Source organism: Anopheles maculipalpis, chromosome X, assembly GCF_943734695.1.
Source record: "Anopheles maculipalpis chromosome X, idAnoMacuDA_375_x, whole genome shotgun sequence".
Classification (NCBI taxonomy): Eukaryota; Metazoa; Arthropoda; class Insecta; order Diptera; family Culicidae; genus Anopheles; species Anopheles maculipalpis.
This window is the reverse complement of record NC_064870.1, coordinates 6803192-6827363: the sequence shown is the minus strand read 5'-3', so window position 1 is coordinate 6827363 and position 24172 is coordinate 6803192. Positions and strand designations below refer to the sequence as shown.

Sequence of the window (24172 nt, the reverse complement as noted above, 5' to 3'; positions counted from 1 at the left end):
GCTGTTTGTCTCAGCAGAAAAGCATGAAATCTGTCCTGGATTACCGAAACCCCCGAACCCTTTGCTCAAGAAATCCCAGACAAGTGCGGCTTGCCCTTAATCCACCACACGCTCGATGTGTTGTGCGTCTTATTCGTACATACAGGCGAACGGCTCTGCGCGAGTGTCATGCAGGAAGTGTGAGCATTCACGTGAGCGACTGACATCAGCTGCAGACGTCAGCAGACACTGTTCGCGTACTGTGTCGCTGCTGTTGCTTGTCTATCGCATCTATCCGGTAGCAAAAAGACGGCTCGTCTCTTACGTGACTAATCCTAAACCTAAGCGCCTTCGGCCACTATACCTGGGAGCAGTCCGTTTCCGGCATGGTAAACGAACTTCACAGGCCTACTAATAATAAACAAGTTTGATAATACTTTGCATTTCCACACGGTACAGTGAGTGGGTACGGTGTTTACGGTTCGCTCCTGCCCTGTCTAGTGTGCCATCTCGCCCGGCTCGTACGAATGGCGCCATATGTCCACCAGACAGACGGACGAATGAAACCGGTAGAACATGATGAGCGGCAGCGACAGATGGTTCAGTATCGACCACAGCACATCACCGTAGTACTCGTACCGCTCATCGCCAAAGTCACCCGTCTTGACCGAGAATGTGTAGTACACCCACAGCGACACGTTCGCGATGGTCATGAACGTGACCAGCTCTTTGCCAGGCTTTTTCTGCTGAAGCTCCTCTGTGTTGGAGCAGCGCCGAAGGGCGTCACAGATCCAGGGCGTCTGTATCAGCACCTGCACGATCTGTGTGAACACGATGAACCCGTTCAGGATGGAACTGTTCTCGAACGCCGGTATCATGCTGAAGAGCGTTTCCGAGAAGAAGGCGGGAATGGCGATGAAGAGAAGCACGTCGTCTAGGCGCGAAATTGGGTGCGGGTTAATGTCGAGACGGGACGTTTGGTAGTAGGCGGCGATGGTGGCAAAGATCATGATGCCGAGTACCGTCACCTCGAAGATACCGTCCAGCAGGATACCGGTGTCGCGGTAGTCACTGTAGAGTGCAAACGATACAGATAGGAAGATTTTGTTAACCAAATGAGCATACTTTTAGGGGGCATTTGCCAAACCGAAGGTAGACACTTACTCATCTCGCGACGCAATGTGGAAGAGTATGATAACCACGATGGTAGCGACGACCAGTATTAACCCAGCAAACAGGCCACGGCTCGCATGCTGACAGTCACCGTACACTACCAGCCGTGACTTGACCTGCGCCTCATGGTCCAGCGTATCGTCACAGTGGTCGCTACACTCGCTCTTCCCATCAAAGTCCATCACACTGCCGCCAGCCTTCGATGCCTGCCCATCGCCGGAATGGTGATGATGGCCCTTGTGTCCCTTGACCGTTATCTTCTTCGGACACTTGCTAATGTTAGCGTAAATCATGTACAGCAGCCCCACAATCAGAATGTTAAACTCTATCACGAACGGATACAGATAGGGCGAGAACGATGCCAGCACCTGGTTTAACTCTTCCGGTCCGGGGCAGTCGTGTGGTGCGATCATGGACGTATCGCGGCTCGCATCATCATCCGCCGATACTAGCGCCTCCACCGATGGTGCATCATCGTCGTAGTACGACTGCTTGATCCGTATCGCTACGACCGTTTCGCGCACGATCGTCAGCACCCAGAACGCGAGTGCCGTACCGATCGCGTGCATGATGCCAAACCGGGCCAACCCACGGTACCGGTTGATGACGATGTTGGCGTACTTCCAGAAGAAAAAGATCAGAAACAGACAGTAGAACAGAAACAGCACCTCCATCGCGATGGTGGTGTTGGACGCACACTGGGCCCACTTGCCGTCCCGGCTGTTCATCAGGATGCCCTGATAGGAGAGCAGCAGCACCGAGTGGATCAGCAGCCCGAAACAGAACCAGGTCGCACCGAGCTTCAGGTAGATGATCTCACCGTGGCGTCCCGTAACGAAGCAGTAATCGTGACGGATCGGTTTCAACGGTGGCAGCTCCCAGTTCGCCGGCACGGGTCGGGGTACGGGCACCGACAACTCCAGTGGGCCTCCGCCATTGCCGAGCGCCACCGTCTCGGACTGCTCCAGCTGGTCCGCGTACAGCTGCCGACGGCGCTGCAGCTCTTCCAGCGCTTTCTGCGCTCGCCGCACGTACAGCCGGATGTCGATGTAGAGGAAGACGAAGTACACGATACCGGTCGATACCATGTAGAGGGCGAACACTTCCGCCAGCGGATAGCGTGCATTGTTCTCCACCGCGTCGGTGATGAACGCGATCAGCCCGAACACGATCAGAAACAGGGCGTAGCTGATGCCCGTCACGCCGGCCAGATATCGGCGGGTAAACTTGGACTTTTCTTCCGCCGTGGACGGTGGCGGTACGTGATGATCGCCGGAGTTGTGCGTGGAGGTGGCAGCGATGGATGGTTGATACGAGACGGCACGGATGATTGGTGGTGCGCGCCCGGTAGAGTATACCGAGGCAGGGCGCTTTTGATAGGTGGTAGGCGTTGACGGTCGTCCGTCCGCATCCTGCAGATCTTCCACGATCGATGGCACGGTGAGTGTGATGTATCCGGTACTCTGCAACAGCACCAAGAACGGTGAGATGTATTATTAGACACGTCCACACACACAACACACATCAACAAAAAACAAAAATGGCCGAAATGGCCACATCGTTCAAAGCGTCCTTTCGTTTTACCCCCTCTCATTATTATCCATCACATACATACATACATATGTGGGCACGAGAGCTTCGTTTGGCACCTGTAGCGAATGTAATGAGAACGTTCTGCCAACTCTCTTCTTCCATTCTCTGTCTGCCGCTGTCCAAAGTACCCGAAACAGGAAATTAAAGCGAAACGTGTTGCTCCACTGAACGATACGACAACACGACAACACTCTATACATTGGGTTGTGTGATCTCGATTGAATGATGACGGTGCTCTGTAACCATCGTCGAAACATTTACGCTCCACAGCTTCACAAAACCAGGAAGACGTGTGTGTGTGTGTCGCTCTGTATGTGTGCCTGTGTGCTTGGTGCTTTAATTCCGATCCATCTAACCCGGGCTTCGGATGTGAAGAACAGTTCATTAGGCGGGTTAGCAGTGGTTCACTGGAGCGCAAGTTATCGTTTTTCCGCCATTTTATCGAAACGCCCTTACGCCAGTTCGCCGTTCCGCATTGCTTTGCTTAGACCAATGCCAATCAACTGGTAAATTGCGCCCCATACACACAAACACACACACACGAGCCAGCTTCGGAAGATTGCAAAAACTTAAGGTTGTTCCTCGCCAAACACAACCGAACGACACGGATCGAACACACCACCATGGGAGAGGGAGCCTTTGATAACTCATGCACAACTAATCCCGGTGTGCCCTCGCTGCCCGCCCGATGCTATACTTAGCCATGGTGTGCCGTTGTTCGCAACACTGTTACGAGGCCGTGGAACCTCTGCAGAAGAACCCTTTCATCTCGGTTTGGTAACTGGGACTGTCCCCCACAGAGAGAGAGAGAGAGAGAGAGAGAGAGAGAGAGGGGGGGGGGGAGAGAGAGAGAGGGAGTGTGGTTGGAAATCTACAAAAAGATATCCACCCGAAATATGGGAACCCTTCGCTTCGCTACACTAACATTCCAAGTCCGCCATACATTCGCCGGACACTTCAAAAACAAAACCCTGCTCAGCCAACCGCGTCTGTGGGACGCGGGAGACGCTCACTCACCTGACTCGGTTCGGTGGAGTCATTCACCCGACGGGTAGTAACGGGCTCCGTATCGCCCGGCACATCCGATGTAGTATTCATGCCTTTAAGACACTCTGCGCTTGCTCTGCGGCACCTTACCAGGGACGGCTCCTTGAAATGATGCACCTGCTGGTAGCGTACGTCCGCTATCCGGAGAAAAATGGGAAGTTCCTAGCTGGAACCTAGAACCGTGCACAGCCGCACAGCTACTGAGCCTGTGCCGTCTCAGACGGACGTACACAAGTCGCAAACCGTTGCACCACTACTGAGCCGTCGCGTGACACATCCCCAAAAACGCAAAGACGCACTTCCGCACACCGATCACCCCGGCTGGCAGCTTCACCCGCAACGGTCGCTACTAGTCTGCGTCCCTCGCCTAATGTTTGGTTGGTCATACCTGGTTGTGCCGCTTTTTTTTTGTTCTTGTTGCTGCCTTTTGTTTTTGTTTGGTAGTTACACACGCACACACACAAACAAACAGTGACCGGACACTAGTGGGCGTACGGTACCTACACGAACGCACCAGGCCAAAACTCGTGCTGTCAAAGTCGTTGCTGCGTCGTGCTACGTCGACGGGGGAGTCCACGCAAATCCCCGCCCGCTGATAAGGATCGGACACTGATTATAGCAAGCCACTGCGAGTGATCGAGGAATCGATGAAATCACGTCGAGCCCGGAGCCCGGCAGGGCTTAAGATAGCGCCACGACCGTACGAAGCGACGCGATGTTTGATAAACCGGGGATTAGCGAATTGGAGGCGGAAGAGTGTATAACAGAGAGCGAGAGACAGAGTTCCCGCGCGGAAAAACAAAATTTCGAGAAGAAAGGGCAAAGGAACGGTTGGAGGGATATATTAAAGGCTCGATTAAGGTGATTTATTTGCTCGCGAAAAACGGCTAACATCCAATACAACCCGAAGAAGTAGCGGCAATGAATTGCTCGAATCACGGCATCACTGCTAATTGATTGCCTGCCAATAAATTAAAGAAATCCCTTCATTCCCATGGTCGGGCTGTGCTTTGTTTCTCCACTCGTCTGGTATTGGCTGATTGGTGGGATGTTTTTATACTTCCTTTTTTTTCCTATTTCTAATGACTTGAATCGCTGCTGATGACGTACGGAACAGCTTGGTGGCCGCCATTTTTTTCAGACATTCCTCAGAAATATATGCGCAATACGCAAAAAAAGAACCAGGAGGAAGTATGGGAGTTGTTTTTTTTTTCTCAGAGCATAATTTACTGCTGATTACGTACTGTTTATGACCTGTATTGATACCGTACTCGGAAACCGGGCATTCGAATCGAACTTTGAGGTTCGTGCATTGATCCGACAATTACTCTTTACCGTGTTGTGTATCCGTCATCAACGATGTGCGATATTTGCTGTAATAAATCGTAAGCCCACGGCATGACTGGTTTCAGATGTGTGCGGGGAAGAAGAGAAGGTAGTGGAGCATGAGGAGCAGCATGAGTCACCTTTCTCCCGGTTCCTGTGCCTGTACAAACATCAACAAATTTTGCAAACACTGTTCCATGATGAAAGAAAACCTCTGAGGCACACTGTAAAGGAGCGGAGGGAGAGAAGGTATTGCTTTTAGACAACGCATCCGGTGCAGCTCATTATTTTGTTTCTGTTGCAAGCAAGTGATGATGTCCACTGTCCCGTTTTCGCACCCCCTCCCCTCCCTAGGTTAGCTGCCCATTAAGCCTTTATTACTCGGGCTTTTTAGAATGAAGTCTATTTTTGGCATAGAATGTATCACTTTTTTACTGTAGGAAGAAGCACGAGGGGCAGGCGAGGAAAGGGGTTGAATTGGGGGGAGGGAAGGCAACAATTGGTCACGGTTTGCAGACCAACCACTACCACCAGCGCTGGTCAGGACCCCGATTGCTGACGGTGACACACAAAAACCACTCGGCGATTGCATACTTTTAGGCGTGCGACGGCCCGGCGAGCTATGGTAGGCGGGGCCGCTTTTATTACACCCAGTATGACGTCACGGCACGTTGATATTAAAATTATTGGCCGCCCTTACCCTCCATGGAGGAGATGGAAAGCATTTTGTGACACATTTGTGATCGAACAGGAAGGCTGCAGAGTGGTAAACATCAAACGTAGCACAATTCAGGTGCTCAGATCAATGCATGGCACGAAGTTGCATCGGTTTGTGTTTATTTGTATGAATAGTGGTGATACACGGCGAGATAGAAAACTAAAAGCAGCTAATCACTAGTTGGAAAAGAACGAAAAGTATGGTTTTGTGTGGTAATTGTAAAATTATTTATATGAATTCTTCTAATTTCCAGTCTATGGTAGATCGTGTGAAATTCGTTCGACATTTGAAACGCGCGCTGCCGAAGGTAAGTCGTCTGTTTAATCAGTACTACGCTCTTTAATACTGACTTGATACTCTAAGGTGTTATAATTTAAAAAAACGATCGCCTACTTGTCGCGACGTACACGTACAGTGATGGACCTACTTTTGTCAAAGTCTAACAGTAAGGTTATGATGCCGCTCTTCAACGAATGGATCTAGTTATAGCAGGTAGTGCAGGTAGTAGTTATAACTAGTAGTAACAGGTAGAAGGTAGGAGAGAACGTGGACATTATCTAGTTTATCAAGAAATCGATACTGTATCGATAATTCCTTTAATGCTTGTTAAGTAGAGCCGTTCATTTTGGATTCAGGTAGCTGGTCTACAGGAAAAGGGGGTAAAGTAGAAAGAGAAGAAGAAGAAAGTTTCCACAGCTTAGCATAATCTCATTTTACTTAAGATTCTCACACTCTTATCCACAACAGAACAACGTTTGTAATGCACATTGCATGCCTTTAGGCGCTGATATTTGTTTTCCCCCGAAAAATTAATCGTTAAAGACCAGCCAGCAAAGTTTTTACCAGCCGTTTTAAATCTGTGTTAATAAAAAGAATGCAAAGTCCTATTAATTTTTTTTACATACTTGCAGGCGCTACACATCCAAAAACAGATCTCTCCAACTGCTACGTTGAGGACCAATCCAACGGAATTGAATGAAAATGCTTCTCACCCATTTTCGATTTCCTCTTTCTACTACCGTCCCATTTTGCTCTAAAACAAGCGAGCTCAAATCCTTATGCAATAACATTTTGCATACCTTTTGCGGCGCTCATCGTAACCAAACTAATCGTTAAAGATTAGAAATAGAAGTGAAGTGCGTTTTTGCACTTTAAAGTTAAAGCCTGCACTATCACACACACACATGAGGGGGGAGAAGGGTGTAGAGTGAATGCATTCCCATAATCCAACCCACCGCACCATCGAGAGACCCAATTAGCACCATCCATCGACCGACGGTGCTGGTGCTTAAACGGGCCTGAAGTCAATCACCGCTGAAGGGTTGGCCCAACTGGGATGACATTTAATTAAAATATCGGAAATAAAATTAAGCCCTTAAAACCGAAGCTTACCAGAGTGTGGAGGGGAAAGGTTTGGGGAGGGGAAAGTGCACCAGCTAGCCCATTGTTACCCAACTGCGTGTGCGTGTGTGAGGAGCTCGAAATCGAAAAGCCATTCAAATCAAATAGCCAAACGAATCTCCGCCCGTTTTTTTTTTATAGTGATAGAAGGGCATGAAGCGACGAGGAGCGGGAGGGAAGAGTGGTGGTTTGTGTCCTTCAGCCCATACATAATCCCGATGCGTTGTGTGTTTGTTTGTTTGCATTCTTGGTTTTTTTAGCCGTTGTTGTTTTGCGAATGCACTTTTGCGCCTGTATTGCTGCAAATCGCCATCACTCGACCTCATCACGATGATATGAGGTATAAACGGGAAGGTGTAGGATCCAGTGTTGAAGTGAAAGGTGAATTGTTTGCGGGAGAGGGGGGGGGGGGGAGAGAGGGCTGAACACATCATGAATCCACATGTACGCCAGGGGTTCAATCTCTAATGTCACACGCACCCGATTCTTTCGAAACTTGAAAATGGAACTAAAGCGAACGAGCGAACAAGAGTAAAGCTAGTCAAGTGAAGTTTTCCACAGCCCACACGAGGTAGGCCGCTTCCGTTGAGGGCCACTCTCGTGCCCATATTCAGCTTCTCCCTACCTCCCTTCCTCACGGCTGACACATCAGCATCTGAAGCGCCGAGTTCGATCACGAAAATTTAATTTAGAATTCAATTAAAAATCTTTTATTCACACCAAATTGAATTAATTCTACCAGGTTGTAATGTATCTGGCAGCAGCGGTAGCCGTACCATTCCACAGCAATGTGCCTGTGTTGCTACACCATCTCTATGTGTGTGTGTGTGTGTGACTGTATGTAGGCATGAGATGGTGAAATGGAAAATGGCACAAAGTGTTGCTCCCTCCGGACCCGGGAACAAATGGAAAGAAGGGAGTTAATCATCGACCGAGTCCTGGGTGAGGGGGGGGGGGGGGGGGGGTTTGGATGGCATGAGAGGGAGAGGTGAGCAGGGTGAGCGAGTTGGCCAGAATGAAAATCTCGCGTACGGGACGAAAGATAACGCCCGGTTTTCTAATAACAATAACAAAGCTGTACTGTCATGTCGTCGCAGCAAACATCATCATCATCATCAGCAGCAGCAGCAGCAAACAACATCACCAAGAAATAAAACCCCGGCGAAGAATGACAGGGTGAGGTGAGAGACTCCTTTTTGCACTCTTAATGCACGCTTCCGGTCAGGGCATCACCTCCGACCAACGCGTACCCACCCTTCGGCTTAGGCCTATCGAGAGCGAGGGAGAGGAAGATGAAACTGAGGGGGACCAGAACCACTTGTAGGACTTTGTTTTTCCCTTTATCGAGACTCTCTCTCGCCGATGGGAAATTCAATTAGGGGCCGAGCAATATTCCAATGGAATTGATTGATGTTGCGCTGGGCTGCCTCGCTTGCTGGCTAGGAAAGTGTGTAGGCGCGTGTGGTCGGCATGTGTGTGTGTGTGTATCGAGGAAAAACAATCCCCATACCACCACGGTATAGAACAACACGCTCCCGAAACCGTTTAACTTCCCTCCTGTTTTTGGTAGGAAGAGAGTGGAGAGAAAGAGAGAGGGAGGGGGGGAGGGGAAGCGACGCGCTGAGGATGAAAGTGCAACGTCAACTTTCAAAAAGGACACCTTTCACCGGTAGCATCAGAGTTACCGGTGGTGTTCAAAGTGGCATCGTGCAGGGTTACTACCATGCAAAGGTTCGGATTGTTGGAATTGTTCTCAAGAAACGGAAGTCAAGCCTTTTGATTGCAAACTTGTGTTCATATGGTACTCTTAGCTACATGTTTGCAGTTCTATGTTGGTCAAAAACCAGCTTCATAGACATACAACAAGCTATATTTACTAATATTGTAGGAATTCTTTGGTGAATCTTGAACGAGAAATGCCTTTGACACACTTCCAGTCTTTAGAAATTGAAAAACTCTAGACTCTCGGAATCTAGGATTGAAGATCAATGAAACGAAGACAAAGTACTTGCTTGCCGGATGTTCTAATCGTGACAGAGTACGACTCGAAAACAGAGTATCAGATGACGGGGATGATCTCGAGAAGAAGGCGATGATCTAGAGGTGAGCAGAGAAGTTTGACCGTAGTATTAGCCGGAAGGATACGATAGTTGGGGTACGTGATGAGGATACCGTCCTCATTTCTTACCAGGAAGGTGCTCACAGAGAAACCGAGTATGATGCCGTGTCTCAATTAAGGCTGTTTCCCATGACAGAGCCGAGAGATGCAGCCTTGTACCAAGATTCTTACCAACCTCTCAAGCGCTACATCCGCTTTGCGGTCCACCAATCCGTTATCCTGGCTTCGATGGCGGATGATTTCACGCCATCCTCCCACCACAATCTGGGTCTACCACGCCTCCCCTGTCCGCGTGGACGGCCTAAAAGAACTTTCTGAGCTGGGTCGTCTGGTGCCATGCGTATAACATGGCCAGCCCATCCAAGCCTGGCGAGCCTAATTCGCTGCCCGACGGTGAGTTCGTCATACAGCCTGTTTTGGACAGGCGTCCATGTCTCAGAGGCGTATATGTGTACTGGGACTATAAAAGTACGACACAGTCCCAGCTTCGACCGTCGCGACAAATTTTTTGAGGTAAGATGTTTCCTCAGCCTGTAGAATGGCCGGCTGGCTGCGCGCATCCTAACGCGCAACTCTGTCACAATGCTGTTGTCGGTGAAAAAAACGCTAATTACTTCGCGTTCACTTATTCAGTCGCAATCAAAACTTACAACAGTAAATTGTCATTTTATGCTTGACGCGTCGAGTCTCCGTCTGACATAACCGTCAAGTAACTCAAAAAAACATTCATCTTGGATATAATACAATAATCACCCACTTAAATGGAATGCGCCTTAAGATTATTTTAGATGAACTATTGTCAAATATTGACAGCTGTCAAAAGTTTAGAAAACCCTGTACACAAAAACACACTTTACCTACATGCGTGAGGCATCCCGAGTCAAAGGTTAGATCGTGTGTCTGTGCAGGTGTAGTTGTTGTTTTCGGAATTAGTTGTGTTCCCTCAGCGCCACTCGATAACAGAATTGTTTTATGCAAAATTAGTTGTAAGGTTTGGGGGGAGGAGGGATTGGCTTTTTTGGAGGCTGACCCTGCATTGCATCAGCTTCGATACAGAAATTTGCAATCAAGCGGAAAGACAGTGTTGAAAGTGGGAAGTGTGTGTGTGCGTGTGTGGGGGAGTGTGATGTATCTGTTGTACAGTACTCCCTCGGCTTCGCAGCCTACCCGTTCCACGACCCAGCGGCTTCCCATGTTCTGTTTCTGTTGCGTCATGTTACAGGCGGCTGTTTGAACCACATTGACATTTAGTTGCAGTAGGGAGGAGCACCTTTTCAGACTTCCAAACAGCGAGAGACACGCAACAGCTCCCTACTTACCCCTTAATAAACGATCTATCGAACAATAAACGGTCAAACTCGATCGATTGAGGTACTCGGCGCAACTGAAAAGTGAAAAGAATTCCGTTTTCCCACCGTCGCGAATTGATTGTTGTGCTGTAACAAAGCGTCCAGTACAGCTGACCGAGCTTACAGAATAAAATGTAGCTAGCAAAATAGAAATATTCATCACATGCAACAACTTTATCGTGCCTCTATCAGAGTGGCTGCGTCAAGTTTTGAAAAAAGCCTTCTAAAAGAATAAATTTTCGATTCGAGTTGCATACATTTAGGCGGTGTTTTGATTTCTACTGTTCCAGGCAACAAGATATTCGTGATGCAGTATTACATTGGTGGAAGCTGTACGGCGAAGCCTTCTACCTCTCGTAATGCTCTCGTTTATCTACTTGAAATGAATTGTTGAATCAATCGACCTGTGCGGCTGCAATAAATCCACCATCCATGGGGCTGAGCATTCCAACGGGAAAAGCGGTGACCGACCAACCGGTTGGGAGGGTTAAAGTGGGTTTCTCCACACCCAAAATCCCGGTTCCGGTTGAATGCATCCCCTTCCCTCCTCCCTCCCCACCCTCCCTCCCTAAGTACCGTGCTGTTCTTCTTCCATTTTTCACTCTTCTTTTTTTTTTATTTCATTTGTTGAACCGCACCTTGTTTGTTTTTTTTTTTGTTTGCCAGTGGGTGCCAAACCCTTTTATTTACCCCTTTGTCACTTCTCATCCCTTGCGCACACACACACACACACATTTAAAAACAAACTCGTTTCGGTAGGCAAATCAGGCAAAATGTTTTTGTTGGTATTGTTTCCCTGCTGAGTGTTCTCGCCGTCTGGCGCTTTCTGCCACATCTGTTGTCAACTTCATCGGCCTAGTGCCCGCTGTTTGCCGTGTGCCGGCTACAGCAACCCGGTAGCCACCCACATCGCAACTAGATTACACGATCGAGTCATCAAACGCGTTGGCTTTTCGCACGGGCCAGCGCTGGGGATCGCTTATTTCCAGCTGGATGAAATTCAAATTAAAGCACCGTATTTGGTCTCACGTGTACGAACGCGCGCACGTGTGCGTGTGTGCAGAGTGAACCACCCTTGCCAAGCATAATAGAGGTACGCGACGGTACGGTCATCAGCATAAACTGTACTGGCCCCGTCCTGCCCTGCCCCTTATTAGACAACAAACAGCAACAAACGATTGTGTGAGTTGGAGCGTGCACCGTTGCAAAAATGGGTTTTAGGAGTTACGGGTGAAGGTGACAGTGTGGTGTCCCAAACCGGAAGCACCATCCGCACACCGTGCGGAAGTATTCCGCCCGAAACTCACACACACACACACGCACAAACGGTTCGATAACCGTTTTATGCTTGAAATTCGAACATTCCAGTCACAGCAGTATGAAGGGGTGGGGTGAAGGATAGATAGGGGATAAAGGAGGGTGGGAACTGCAATTCAGGGGTACCGTTTGGGACCGCAAGCCGGTACCCGGACACCGGGTGAACGATGAGCTTCGGAATGTGATCAGTAGTTCGCGGTGATTAGCATGAGGTGGTCGAACACCGTTACACCGTAAGCGTGTCGGGCGTGCTGGGTGGGTTAACTTGGGACGCGTGTTTTCGTATTTCTCCGACCCAGAACGTTCAGATTATTGCTTCGCGATCAAGCTAAATCCGTTGAAAAAAAAACAGTGCTTGTGTTTTTGGCTTAAAAATATCGAAAAAAAATTTTTTTTTCCTTACGAGTGATCCTACTAATTCTTGATCGTTTGACGTATTTGGTGACAGTCAAAAGAGGTCGATGAACTTCACGTGATTAATGTGCAGACATCTGCATCAGAGTTCCTAAAGTTGGTGTGCCTGATGACGCGGATAAGTGCAAGTCCCGAAACTCACCTAACCATCAACCCCGAACATCTTTCGCCCCCCCCCCCCTCCGCCCTCTCCTGCCAACCGAAGAAATAACCTTCAACGAACGATTATCTCCGATGTACAAATCACCCTTAAACGGTACACGCACGTAAAGTTTTCAACGTCGTTGCGATTCAAACAACTAGGCATCCACCATCACCCACCGGTTACACAGGTTAGTGTTTTAGGATGTTTCGTCCACAAATTGCTCACATGATGTGTGGTCGCCCCCTTTTTGCAACGTCACGCTCGCTTTAGTCTCGAGCGTCCACCGCGGGCGGGCGGCCGCTCATTAGAAGCGAAAAACATCCCTCCCTTACATTCCGGAAATAAATGCTTCCGGGAAAGCTGTCCTTTTGCGCAAGGATTCTGTTTTTGTTTTTTCTTTCTCGAATTTTTATTCTGCCTTTCATGTGGCGCACTCATCTGTGACAGCCATCCGACAAAAAAAAAAAAGAAGGAGGGCAACGTTTTGCGGTAATCTGAACCTTTCTTCCTTCATTCTTTCGATTTGTTTTTTTTTTTTGGTCGACTAAACAGGGAGTGTTTCCTTTTACGAGTGAAATCAAATAAAAGCGAACAAATGTGCTCGCAAACATGTACGAAAAGGAAGCTACCACCAGCCGCACTTGACCTCGATAAAGATGGAAGGTTTTTAACATCTTAACCTCGTCGAAAGGTTACCGATAAGTGCTGCGATAAGACCTTCTGACCTACCGATGTTCTCGGTGGGAAATGGTTTGCCAGGCTTGATTTTAGCACCAGACACAGCCGAAGATACAAATTGGGTGCTCTGCCGAGATGTGGCGAGGATCAACAGCTAAAGTGAGGTTATGACACCCATCAACCGTACGGGGGCTGCTGTAGATACGTTCCCGGTGGGGGTGGGTTGGCAGGGAAGGAACGCTGAGTATCGAGTAGTGTCAGCATCCAGTTGCTAAATGGATGTGTCGGTGTGCAAAACCCAGGAAGCGGTACAAACCTTCAGCTGTCAGCGCCGTTACACTATCAAGCTGTCAGGGCTGGCAGCATCAGCGGAAGAACAAGCAAAAGACGTAGTAGCCGCACACACACAGACGTGCGATGCCAAAACAAAAAAGGCGAGTGCCAACACCATCGCTAGGAGTATTGGTCCTGTTGCGAAACATTTGCTTAATGATCTTTACCCGAAGTAGTAGCGTCCCAAAATGGTGCCCACCACCACACACATGCTCGCTCGTGTGACGTACGGGCAATGGAAGCCCAGGGGTTCCATTTTTTTTTCTACTTTTGGTAAAGCAAAGAGCGAGGCAACTGTATGCCAATCGGTGGTGGAAGCTGCAACAGCGCCACCAGCACAGCCACCATTCGTTTGGCTTCATAATTGCATCCACAAACACACGTGCATGCGCTAGGCCGGGATGAGACTCCATGTGCTTCAGAGATAGCGAACCTTGGAGCTGCCTACCATTTGAGTGACATTTCCCGTTCGAGTTTTGTGATGCATTTAATTTTCACACCGTGTGCCGTCGTGGCCATATTCTGCGCCCAGCCCAGGAACGGTTGGGTACGGCATGCTGAGATGAGGTTGGTGCCGAGGACTCCACACCGTACCGTACCTGGGTCTGCTAAAAGCAGGCCGTGCTGAATATACCGCTGGGGGTTGGGAGTGAACAGCAATTCAATAAAATAGTTAGTCGTAAGTCGGTTGTGGCTTTCAGAGATGCGAGTCCTGCGAGGCGGAGTTGCAGGAGCGAGCAGAAAGGGGGAAGGATAGGCCCACAAAGATACTGCCGCAAACTGACCACCATTGGAGGAGTAACTAACCTAAACCGATTCATCCAAGCCATTCAAGGCTTATCAGAGAGGTATAGCAGCAGGAAGAAAAAAGCCAGGTGTGTGGTTGGGGAGTAGTACCTCACCAACCTCATTGTGCTCTAACCATCCACAACAACTAACCTGGTATAATTTCCGCTGCTCAGTCAGGTAGAAAAAGGGTTACAGTGTATGTCCAACCCGTGTGCTCTGCTTGGCACACGCAAGATAGCCCAATAAAGCCACCCTTGCCATCAACTGCAGCCGGCAAACCCCATTCCATAGCTGTACTACGGGCGTAGCGAAGAAGACACACCGGGTGCGTGTGTGTGAAGTGATTCCCGATGAAATATCCACCCATTGAAGATGTGTGTCTCGTGCGGTTAGGCTAATCCTGTCGGTTCAAGCACCGTACCGGTTAGAGCTGTCGGTATCATGCTCTCTCTCTCTCTCACACACACATACACATACGCGGCCAATTCTGCAGCATAATTCTTCGCGCACTGAGATGTCTCTCGGCAAGGCCTAGCTTACTTGCACACAGCTCCTAAGCTAGTGTGTTTCTTGTGCTACTTTATTGATCGTCTCGCTCTCGCTCGTTCGCGCGTTGATCCAGACACCTTTCTCGCCATCCCTGCAGAACCTTGTCTACGTATGCAACTAAAAAAACGTGGTGATAGTATCCCCCCCCCCCCCCCCCCCCAACAACAAACCAATACCACCGGGGGAGGCTTATATCTACGGACAGCCTTAAGTGCTATGTAAAGCGGGAAATTCGTGTCTCCACACTCGTGCGTCCAGCCCTGGTCCTGCACCATCGCTCAGAAGACACCTCAACAGGTGTGCAAGCACTGTACATGCTCTTCGCCGGTCCGATTTTGCAATCTGCTTTTCGCACCCGATTTCCACCACAGAAATCATAGAACAGTTTCCGCGGCAGTATATAACGGCGCTCTGCACGATGGGTCTCAATATGTCCGTTGGAGTTGGAGGAATCATTTCATGGTAGAGTTGCAGGTTGAATTGTGGATACCGTGCCGTAACTCCGACAGACACACACACACACACACACAGCTGTGGGAGGTACGCTGCATTATCGTTGGTGCGTTCGGGCAAGACCCCGTTGCCCCGTTGGCCCTCCCTTATTCCCTGGCCCACGTTAATGGCACACTTGACTTTAGGCTCTAGCGAAATTAACACTCCAAACACGGACCAGGAGAAAGATTGCAAAGCTGCATACCGTGTACGGGATACACATCAATCGAACTGCCATTAACTCTTCGCTTCGCTTTCTCCACTTCGCCCATCGACTACCGCTAACTGCACTTTTGCATCCAATCCATGCCAATTAGAACGGTGACGAAAGTCCCTATCTTCTGTCCCTCTCTCACCCTCTCTCATCTTCAACCCCACACCCCTTCCCTCCCCCCCCTATCGTTCCTTCTGCTGCTTCTCTGCTATCACTCTCGAATGCCCATGCGATGTCCTGCGGGCGCATGAGCACCGTGCGAAAAGCTAAGGCTCAGACAAGCAAAGCGTACAGGGTGACCCGCGGGAAGAACGAAATTGCTACGCCGCATATAAAACTGCCCCATCCAGTCTGCCATCGCACAACACTTCGCCTTAGTCCGTACCTGATTTGGTTCGTTTGTTGTCATCGTCGTCGTATCACTGCCAATACTCGGCTACTTTCCTTTCAACCGTACTCTCGGGAGAAAGAGCGAACGAGAGAGAGAGAGAGAGAGCGAGCGATTGGGAGTCTGTAAGGTGCGAAAGAGATAAAAAGAGAGAGAGAGAGAAGAGAAGGAAGGGTAAGATGAAGACGAAGAAGACACATTGAAAACACATGGCAAAAGGACACACTCGTACACCCCATTGCGGCACATTTTGTCGTCCATTTTTCTTTCTTTTTCTGAGGCTGGTAGATGACGTGCAAAAAGGGGTGAATTTGGTGAGGGAATGGAGAGGGAGGGGGGCTAGTACGGGTACGGGGCAACAAAAAACGGATACCATCCCGACAGCAAATCAACTTCCCCTTCCTCCCTTCACAACGCTCACCCTATCTCGGCCCGAACCTCCTGGTCCTCGTGTTTCTTGAACATCGCATCACAACAGTTCTAAGAGTGGAAGGAGTGCATGGAGGGTGCGGAGGGGGGGGGGGATGGCGTTGTGGTGAGATGAAGGGTAAGTTGAAAGGGAGATGTCCTTTCGTGTGCATATGTCGTGCCGGAGTTGGTGGGCCGTTTTCGAAGATAAGAGGAGAAACCGCGTGTTCGTCTGCAACATATGACATTAAAAACGGTGAAAGAGAGCGAGCGAGAGAGAGAGAGAGAGAGAAAGAGAGCGAGAGAGGGAGGGAAAACCCTGGTCCGACTGTACAGGTAAGTGAGATATAACATAAATAAAAGTGACTTCCCTTCACCCCCACATCCACCAACCTGGATAGCTCAGTTAACCATCTCCCCCTCTCACCGAACACCCTCCCCCCCCCATCCTCCCCACTCCCCACCACTCCTCCCCAACTCCGGGAAAACCCACCCCCTTTTTTTTGCAGCATGGTTTCTGGTTTCGGATGTAACAATCTAGATTTTTTCTTTTAATTTTTCTTCCTTCACCACCGTCCCCCTTGGAACGCCCCCCCCCCCCCCTCCCTAACGCCAACCTTCGGCAACCGGGCAAAACGCTTTTCCGAGCCTAGCACCATAACCCGCCGAGCGATGAATAAATAGGTTATTTTAGGGGTGCAAAAGCGATTACCTGCCTGCCTGAGTCCGCGCTGATGGGGAAAATGTCGTCCCTAAAATGGGGAACGCTGGATTGAAGCCGGATCGAAGCAAGAAGAAAATTGTGCGAACCACCCTGCTGCTGACTCTGGGTGGTGGGTAAAACCCAACCAACCGGGGGTACGATATGAAATGAAACAAAATTGATCAAATAAATAGCGCCAATCCTTCTGTTCGCTGCCATTTTTTTTTCGCCATTCATCCCGAAATTGCCTACATCCAGGGGTTTTGTGTCCTTTGCTCCGTTTTTGTTTTCTATTTGCGGTTCGATTCTACGGTGTGGTGTGGTGCGATTGTTTCTTATGATTGTTTGCATGTCACTCTTCCTACCACTCTTCCTGCTCCCTCCCTCCCCTTCTCTCCTTACCCATCCTTCATGTATTATGCTTTTTTATTAAAAAAAAAAGAATCTCAATCCTTTTTTTTTGGTCAAAACCAAAAGACCAAAACAAAACCACTCAACAAAACGAATTTTAAAATGTTGTAACGGACGCGTCCTATCTTCGAGCATCTTTTTTCTTTTTTTTTTTGGTTGACATTCTAGAAAACCCCTAAATGTCTACTACACTCCAATACGTATCCATCAAGTAACGCGAGAGAGGGATGGAAATAGAACCATGGAACGAAAGAGAAGGAAGAGCTGTGCCAATTTGCTTTGGCTGTGTTGTGTCGGCAAAAACCAAACTGCCAAACCAAACACAGAAAGCTAAACAACCTGTTGGTCTTCGCCGCCTCGCCGTGTACTACCTGCTGCCCGGCTGCTGGCTGCTGATTGCGCTAGAACACTACCGGGCGAGAAAGAGAGGGTGAGCGTAAGTGAGAGTGAGTAAGTGATTTATGAGCGAGCGAGAAAACGAATGCCGTAAGTGAGCGGTGATGAGCCCCGTTACCCATTCCTGCCGGAAGCTACAGAATATTGGCGAGGTGTTTTACGTATGTTTTGCGGGGTTTGGGTGGGTGGGAGGCGGTGACAGAAAAGGGAGATTGGTATGTTTTTCTTGCACCTATCATCTACCCGGTTTTGCACCACCAAACAATCCCTCCCCCCCCCCTCCGCCCTCTCTATTTCCTCCGTCTCCTAGGGATGCTGCGAATTCTGTGGAACGGGAAGAAGAATGAGTAAAGGCAGCGGATGTGAAGGTGCCTGGGCAGGAAGCCACTAGAACAGGGATCCACGTTCCAGGATGGGTGGTTAGATGGGCCACATTATATAGTACATGAAAAGCCGGGAGCATGCAGATAATGGCGCGCCAGGACACATCACATCACCGATTCTGAAGCTGGTGAGTGAGTGAAAGAGAGAGAGAGAAAGAGCGAGAGAAAGTTAGAAGTGAAACAGAAAGCAGTATCAGCATCCTTTTCTGAACAGTAGGTCATCCTGCTCACGCTTTCGCTCTTCTCATCAAACCGTCTCGCTCGTCGCTTCTCGCCATCTCTCATCTCGCAAACAGTGCGTCCATCTCATCGCCGTTTGCAAGGAAAAGGATCCGAGCGGGTTTCCTGGTTTTTGTTCCCAAAACCACCTGTCCATCCTACCACGTCGGGTCCTGTGCCGTCCCATCCCGCACATACTCGCACCACGCGTACCACGTTGCCATCCCCCATCCCCTGCCGCGGTGAACGTGGCACCCTAAAGGTATCGTAAAGGAAACGGATGCGAACCAGGCAGCATCAGTTCGATAGTTGACGCGCCAGCGAACGGTTCCCAAAAATCATCCACTCCCAGCGAGCACAAATTGGGAAAATACACAGCAATCCAGAAACCACCCCACAAAAGAAAACCTCCGCACCTTTTTCGGTAAACTGGTTTGGCGCGGGCTTTTGCTTTTTTTTTTGTTTTTGCGAGCCAACTCCGACAGTCTAGCGAGTTGAAGTCACCCGGGATGCAGGCACCACACCAAGCCACAGCAATCAACCACCAGCAAATAAAGAATTGAAGCAAAAAAACTGCAACCCCACAAGCAAGACGAAACCAACCAGCTGATTGCAGTAGGAAAATGGTAGGCAGACTCTAGAGACTAGTGTGGTTTGCCGCAAATTCTAGTTGCTAGATTCGGTGTGTATGTGTGTGTGTGATCGTTTTTAACTTTACTTTGAGCTTGTTTTGCATTAAACTCCCCCCCAAAAATAGTACGAAAACCAGTGCAGTTTATCAAACGAACTTTGTGCTTCAAAATTTGTATCCGTTGTGCAGTTTCCGGTGTAATTTCGTGTCCGTGTGCATCTGGTGTGTATTTGTGTGAGTATAAAACATCAAAAACGAGTCGTTCCATCTGTCTTCGGGTAAGTTTTGTTCTTGCAATTTTACATTTTATGATCCGAATTAAAATATCCATTTTTAAGTTTCGTGCACACCATTTATAAGCTATTAACCAGCATCGGGGCTTATATTGAGCGGGGAAAAGTTGCACAACGGCCAACTAGTGTGAGTGTACCAGTGGCGTCACACACTTGTTGCATTCACAAGCGAAAAACGTGCAACGTTCGCGCTTAACCGCTCGTTAAGTGCTCTTTAAGCGCTGATAGCGAAAAAAACTAGCCTTTTTGCTCATTCCTAGCGGGCCGGGTTTCTTTTGCATGTACGCACAAGTTAAGAATTTTAAACTCAACTTCATGCTCCACTTGGCGCTAGAGCAGTAGAGTTTTCACCACCCACAACGAAACCCAATTGTAGGTAAACTTTACTGTGCAGATTGTCCGTCCTTTTTGCTTCGTTTCATCAAGTTTTTTTTTTTTTTGCTATTCACTCCGTTGGTAAGTTTCTGTTTTGCTTTTTCCAACACCACCCCTTGGCCTAGTAGTGATCTCGGAAGGTGGCCCATTTCTCGCCCCGTACGGGTCGTTATCGTGCGCATCAACACTGTAATGCATGGTGTCCTGTGAAGGTTCCGGGAATTTCTCTCTTCTTTTTTTATTATTTTGCTAGTCTTGCTCATCCCCATGCACATAAACGGTGTGTGCAAAACGTTAGTAGTTAGTTTGAAATTTCAAACCACGGCATACACAGACCGAGAGAGAGAGAGAGAGAGAGAGAGATCATGATGTCAGGTGGCGTCCTGGCGCGCGCAGGTGTCGGTTGTCGCATGCGGACCTAAACGGGCCGGATGCGAAACCATTAACCAGTTCGATTGCCATCGTCTCGTAAATTGGGATTAAAGAGTATCCACCGTAGTAGCAGTGGATCCTCCCGGGGGCTTCTCTTTTCTTTTTTTTTTTTTTGCTGTCCTCAATGTTGTTCTTGCCTACGATTTTCGCACGTCCTGCGGTGATTAGTGCCGTTTGGCAAACTACTACTGCTGCCACTCTCTGTCACATGCAGAGACACACAGACACACACACACACACACATCGAAATAACTAGAACAACCACCCGCCGGGATGAAGCGTCGTGAAAATCGGACCGAATCCTGCCCTCGCACGGTGACAGTGAGCAACCCCTGCTGGGCAGCATGTTTCGACTAGTGCCCGCCGGGACTATTGAAGCAGAAGAAAAAAAAACGGATCGTTTATGATTGGATTCGATGCGATGAAGCAACAAGATATCGTCCTAGAAGACAGGGGTCCGCAACATGCATGCAAAACGTCACACTTTAGAATACGCTCGGTCTCCGCAACACCGACAGTGTAGGAGAAAAATAATTATGACACACTACACACAACAGGAACAAGTAGGTGTGATTGTGTATGTGTGTGTGTGTGTGTTGCCCGGGAGGAACCCCCGGAAATGGGAAGCCTGATTGGATTTTTGTCTGATTACACGACCGACCGAGTCTACGGCCAAGCAAATAGGGGCCAAATGTAAACGAGAACGAGAGAAAGGCATCATTCTGGCAGAGTGCAGAGCAGCAACAACAAAAAAAAATCACTTCCCTCACACAAACACACACACACACACCTTATCTACAACATAATTCAATTTAACATAATTCAAATGAAATTCGAAAGCACTGCTCGAGCGTCGTGTGCTCCCTGTTGGCACCACTTTACCCCCATTTATAGCGTCTGCTTGAGAGATTAGGCTTCATTTTTTTTTTCCTCGCTGTATGCCATACTTTGTGTGCGTGTGTGTGCGTCCGAATTATGGCAGTTAGATGAGTACGGTTTTTAAAATGTATGAAAAAAAAAATTGTAATAATGAAAAGAACCAACTCCAGGATGCGCGCCACATCATCAACAGCAACAACAGAAAAGCTGAAGGAAGACATGTAAGCTGACATGCAAGCTGACAGACTCCGTTGCGGCGGAGCGTCTGGTGAGCGGGCAGGCCTTATCTGGATCGGGTTTCGCTGGCTAACGTGTTGTAAAAGCGACTAGCGAGTAAATCTTCAATTCGTTGTCGACGAAACCTGCACGGAATAAGGCACGGCAGCAGTTGTGTACCGCGTCCTGACATAATCACCCTGGGAAGGCACCAGTATCACCACACCGCTACCGACTAATCAAGTGATGAAGTGTAGAAATTAAGGTTTGATAAGCAGAAACATCTGCTACGAAGCGAAGCGTTGTAGGATGTGCAGGAGAACACATACACATTTGGAAGTACAGTAAATGGAAGGAACAGCGAGGACGCCATCTTGCTTCATTCACTTGTGGATGAAACGTTGGCCGGGGGAGGTGAAAAAAAACTTTTCTCTAAAGCAGCAGCTTCCGGGGAGGGAGGATGGTTTGTCTCATCTTTGAAGGTACCCTAATTCGTCGTCGTAGTCTTCGCAGGCGGGAACACCAACGTCGAAAGGTTGCCAGGAGATTTGTCGTCACCGCCGCAGGAGTTTGATTAAATTTGCGCCATTCGCGAACCCTGCCCCCGCGCGCGCGCACACACACACACACAGCGAAAGAGAGAAAGACTTCCGGGACGAATGTTCGATGGCTGGCGGAACACCGCCGTGGCCGTGATGCTTGGTAACCCCCGGGACGAAATTAGTTTATTGGAGAATAGCTCTACGACCTCTACGACGCAGAACAGAAACACGCGAAAACGAACGCTGGGAACTCTTTGGGAAGCGATGAAGATTGTAAAGGTTCCTGCCGGAAATTCTGGTGAAGCACCTCCATTTAAGGTTTATTTAAAGTTTGGAGTGGAATTCTTGCTTTTCCACTTTCTCCCTATGTGTCACTCTCTCCCTCCTCGAAGAATAGAAGTAATCCTGAACTGGGAAAGGAGCATCACTTTTTTTTTTGCTAGGGTTATGAGGCTTAGACATAGAGATTTCACCGATCGACTTTATTGAAAGTCACAATTCTAGAATTAATTTCTAAATGGGTTACTTGGAGAATGGAATTCCGCCTGTCCATTGGCTCTCTGTCAAAATCGTAACTTATCTCATCATGGACAAGGTTTCTAATCCTTTTGCTCTACTCCTCCTGACGTCCTTATTCCTCCCCATACACACAACCAGCAAATGTCGACACCGACCCGTAAATGTAGCTTTCGAAAGTTTTCTCGCCTAGCTTCCTCCACCTGCCAAGGCAAAAACCACACGCCATTGAAATGACACCCAATTGACAGGCAACAGGTGTCCGGTTTTGTGTGTTGGTAACTTTCTCTGGTGTGTATATGATGCCACATGAAACGGACATGTTCCGCATGCTTGTGGGCGGAAGCTGGATAAATGTCTCTTCTCGTTGATTGCCCACCCACCCACCACGAATGAATCGTTTTATAGTAATTTAAGTGGTTTTATTTAAGTGATTTAATACTTTATAAGCCTTTCCATACCTTGCAGGGTGTGGTGTTATGGGCGATTAATGCATTGGAATCCGAATCATTACGACACCAGCTACACTGGTAGTAGCGTTTGCGTTTGCAGCGCCGGAATGTAGGCAATGTAAGGCAATTTTTCAATATTATCTTAAGCTGGCGTAAGAGTTGTCTGACTCTATAACGTACTGAATCCTTTCTGGGACATGAGAGCTCCGAGCACGTAAAGATTTTTTTTACAGATTTGTTCCCAATATCTTCTATTTCACCACGTAAAAGGGATATTTGTCGTAAGTCTCGTTTGTCTTCAGACTTATGGCTTCCTAACCTTCTGTGACATAAGAGTCCAGGTGTTGAGGTGTACCGATTTTTTGAGAATAGTTCCCAATGATCCGTTCGAACCGAGCCCCCGTAGTGAGTAGGATTCTGCCAAGTTTGAGGTCGCGAAAAGATATCTCTGTTCGTCCTCAATATCTTTCAATGCACATCTAATGACTCCTTCTCCACCAATAGTTAGAGCCATCTCTAAGTCCGAGAAAAAAGGTTAGCTCGTTCGAAACCGTCAAGCGAACGATACAGCTGGAACGAACTGGTCCTGATCAATCCAGGAAAAAACCTATCGAGTCTATCAACCTAAGACGTAACCAGGAACTACGCGACAGTTCGCGAGCCGTCTACCAACGTTGGATGCTTGCATCCGGTTGGTTCCCATTAGCTACACCATCTGTTGAAGGAATAAGAAACCAGTTCTAGGCTATTGTCTTGTAAGGATGTCCCATTTGTCTTTAATCTTAAGTTTATCTACTATTCAAATATGCTGCGATAAGCTTCCAGAACATAAGAGCCTAGTCAAGCTGAAGTTCTTGAGGTGTACAGGCTTTTCAAGAATACTACTGTGTGGAAGAAAAATGTGTACAAATGGTTCAGTGATTTGGCAAAAATGGCCGGTGGGATAAAGCAACAAAAATACTACAGAACCAAACAACCAGATAAGATACCCCGGATGATGTAAAACCTGTTCTTACAAGACACCACCGGCAAATAAGGCTGGCAGGAAGTTTGCCGTTCATCTTTAAACCACGAAAACAAATACCGATTATGACTGGTTAGATAGACGATGGTGCTATTTAAAACAGCACTCAAAGCCAACCTGTTAGTTGGCCGCTACCGGTCACCAGATCCGATCCGCAGTACGTCAACAACAACCGACCGGTGGGCGAGACAGAGGGAAGTCGGCGAAGGCGAGCGCGCGCGCGCGCGCGCGTTTGGAACCGTCAAACGGGTGATGCTAATAAAATTAC

General features: G+C 48.5%; 1 protein-coding gene across 1 annotated transcript; it reads right to left on the bottom strand.

The window, feature by feature from the left end:
- Window positions 1–476: 476 nt before the first annotated feature.
- LOC126555967 (proton channel OtopLc-like) lies at window positions 477–3843 on the bottom strand. Its single transcript, XM_050211116.1, has 3 exons — window positions 3763–3843; window positions 1144–2615; window positions 477–1050 (listed from the first exon to the last, which is right to left on the bottom strand). Exons 1-3 carry the CDS (start codon window positions 3841–3843, stop codon window positions 477–479), a joined length of 2127 nt encoding a protein of 708 aa, XP_050067073.1.
- Between the last annotated feature and the right edge of the window lie 20329 nt (window positions 3844–24172).

What these genes read in the sequence shown, in the direction of transcription:
- LOC126555967 (XM_050211116.1), bottom strand. Translation starts at nt 3,843, where the DNA reads ATGAATACTACATCGGATGTGCCGGGCGATACGGAGCCCGTTACTACC. An exon ending in ACTCCACCGAACCGAGTCAG is followed by an intron (nt 2,616 to 3,762) that starts GTGAGTGAGCGT and finishes GTGCTGTTGCAG; the next exon opens with AGTACCGGATACATCACACT. An exon ending in CACATTGCGTCGCGAGATGA is followed by an intron (nt 1,051 to 1,143) that starts GTAAGTGTCTAC and finishes TGCACTCTACAG; the next exon opens with TGACTACCGCGACACCGGTA.